The sequence below is a fragment of the Frankliniella occidentalis genome, unplaced genomic scaffold (assembly GCF_000697945.3).
Source record: "Frankliniella occidentalis isolate FOCC.00 unplaced genomic scaffold, Focc_3.1 Scaffold5988, whole genome shotgun sequence".
NCBI classification, from domain to species: Eukaryota; Metazoa; Arthropoda; class Insecta; order Thysanoptera; family Thripidae; genus Frankliniella; species Frankliniella occidentalis.
In genome coordinates this window covers 114-1,239 of record NW_026273023.1, presented here as the reverse complement: position 1 = coordinate 1,239, position 1,126 = coordinate 114, and the positions used below count along the sequence as shown (strand labels likewise).

The window sequence follows — 1,126 nt, the reverse complement described above, 5'->3', positions numbered from 1 at the left end:
CCCCGCCCGCCATGAGCCGCGCCGCGTACGCGCACGAAGGCAGCGCGCCGGGGAGGGACATCTGGTGCGGCGTGGCGGACGGCCCGGCAGGGCCCAGCCCACCCATGGGGGCGCCCACCGTGGCGGCGTGGGCCAGCGTCGCCGACAGCTCGTCGTCGGAGAGGTCCAGCCCCACTAGCGCGCTGTCCTCGCCCAGCGGCGAACCGCCACTCCCGAACATGTGGTGGTGGTGATGGTGGTGATGGTGGCCGTAAGGGCCGAGGCCTTGACTCATACCGCGCCCGCTGCGGAGGTGAGGCACACGTTACCGATGGGAGGTCCCCAGAAAGAACACAAAAGAGCACAACTGCTCACCTGGTGTGATACGGCGTTGGTGACGACGACGACGAGTCAGCGTGCGTCGTGACGACGCGCACGCCTCTGGACGAGCAGGACGAGGACGAAGGCTGTGGACTGGGGCCCCGCCCCTGGGGGCTGTGGCTGCCGCTGCCCTTGCCGCCACCGCCGCTACTGCTGCTCACCACGGCCGCCGTGACGGTCGTGTTCTGTTGCTGGAAGCGGTACACCAGCTCCCTGGAGAGCGTGACGGAGGGCGAGTCCCTCATCGTGATGAACGCGTTGCGGGACGCGGTGCGGGACCTCCCCAGATGGAAACACACTGGTAGTCTAGCGCGCGCCTCGCCGTGCAACCTGTCGATCTGCTCGTCCTTCTAGAGACTGACCCCCCGCCGTCCCGTCGCAGTCTGGACCGCTCCGCCGGGCCGGGCGGGGTGCGGCTCCCGCGGCGGGGGTGTGGGTGGGCGTGGCCAGGCGCTCCACTCGCCCCGCGTCTGCGTCCTGGTTGGTTCGCCGAGATTGGCGCCGGCTTCGCATTGGCTAGCCGCTCGGTGTCTGCGAGCTATCGACCAGCCCCGTGTCACTTGCAGGAGTCGTCAACGAGCGCCCCGCGGCGCGAAGGGCTGCTGTGGAACCGTTCAAGGGAAAACGCGAACCGTCCCTTCGTGCGAATTATTCACCCGTTGTAAAAACGGAAGGCAGACCTGCTGACGCCTAGAGATGATGTTGTGTATAGTCTTGGGTCGTATTCGAACGAACACGAACAGAAATTTTGAAAAACAATTTGAAC

The 1,126-nt window shown here is 66.4% G+C and overlaps 1 protein-coding gene across 1 annotated transcript; it reads right to left on the bottom strand.

The window, feature by feature from the left end:
* Window positions 1–10: 10 nt before the first annotated feature.
* Window positions 11–725, bottom strand: LOC127752289 (homeobox protein OTX1-like; the record flags this gene model as incomplete). Its single annotated transcript, XM_052277179.1, has 2 exons — window positions 355–725; window positions 11–284 (listed from the first exon to the last, which is right to left on the bottom strand). Coding segments are annotated over exons 1-2 (525 nt in total), but the record flags the coding sequence as incomplete, so codon positions are not given.
* Between the last annotated feature and the right edge of the window lie 401 nt (window positions 726–1,126).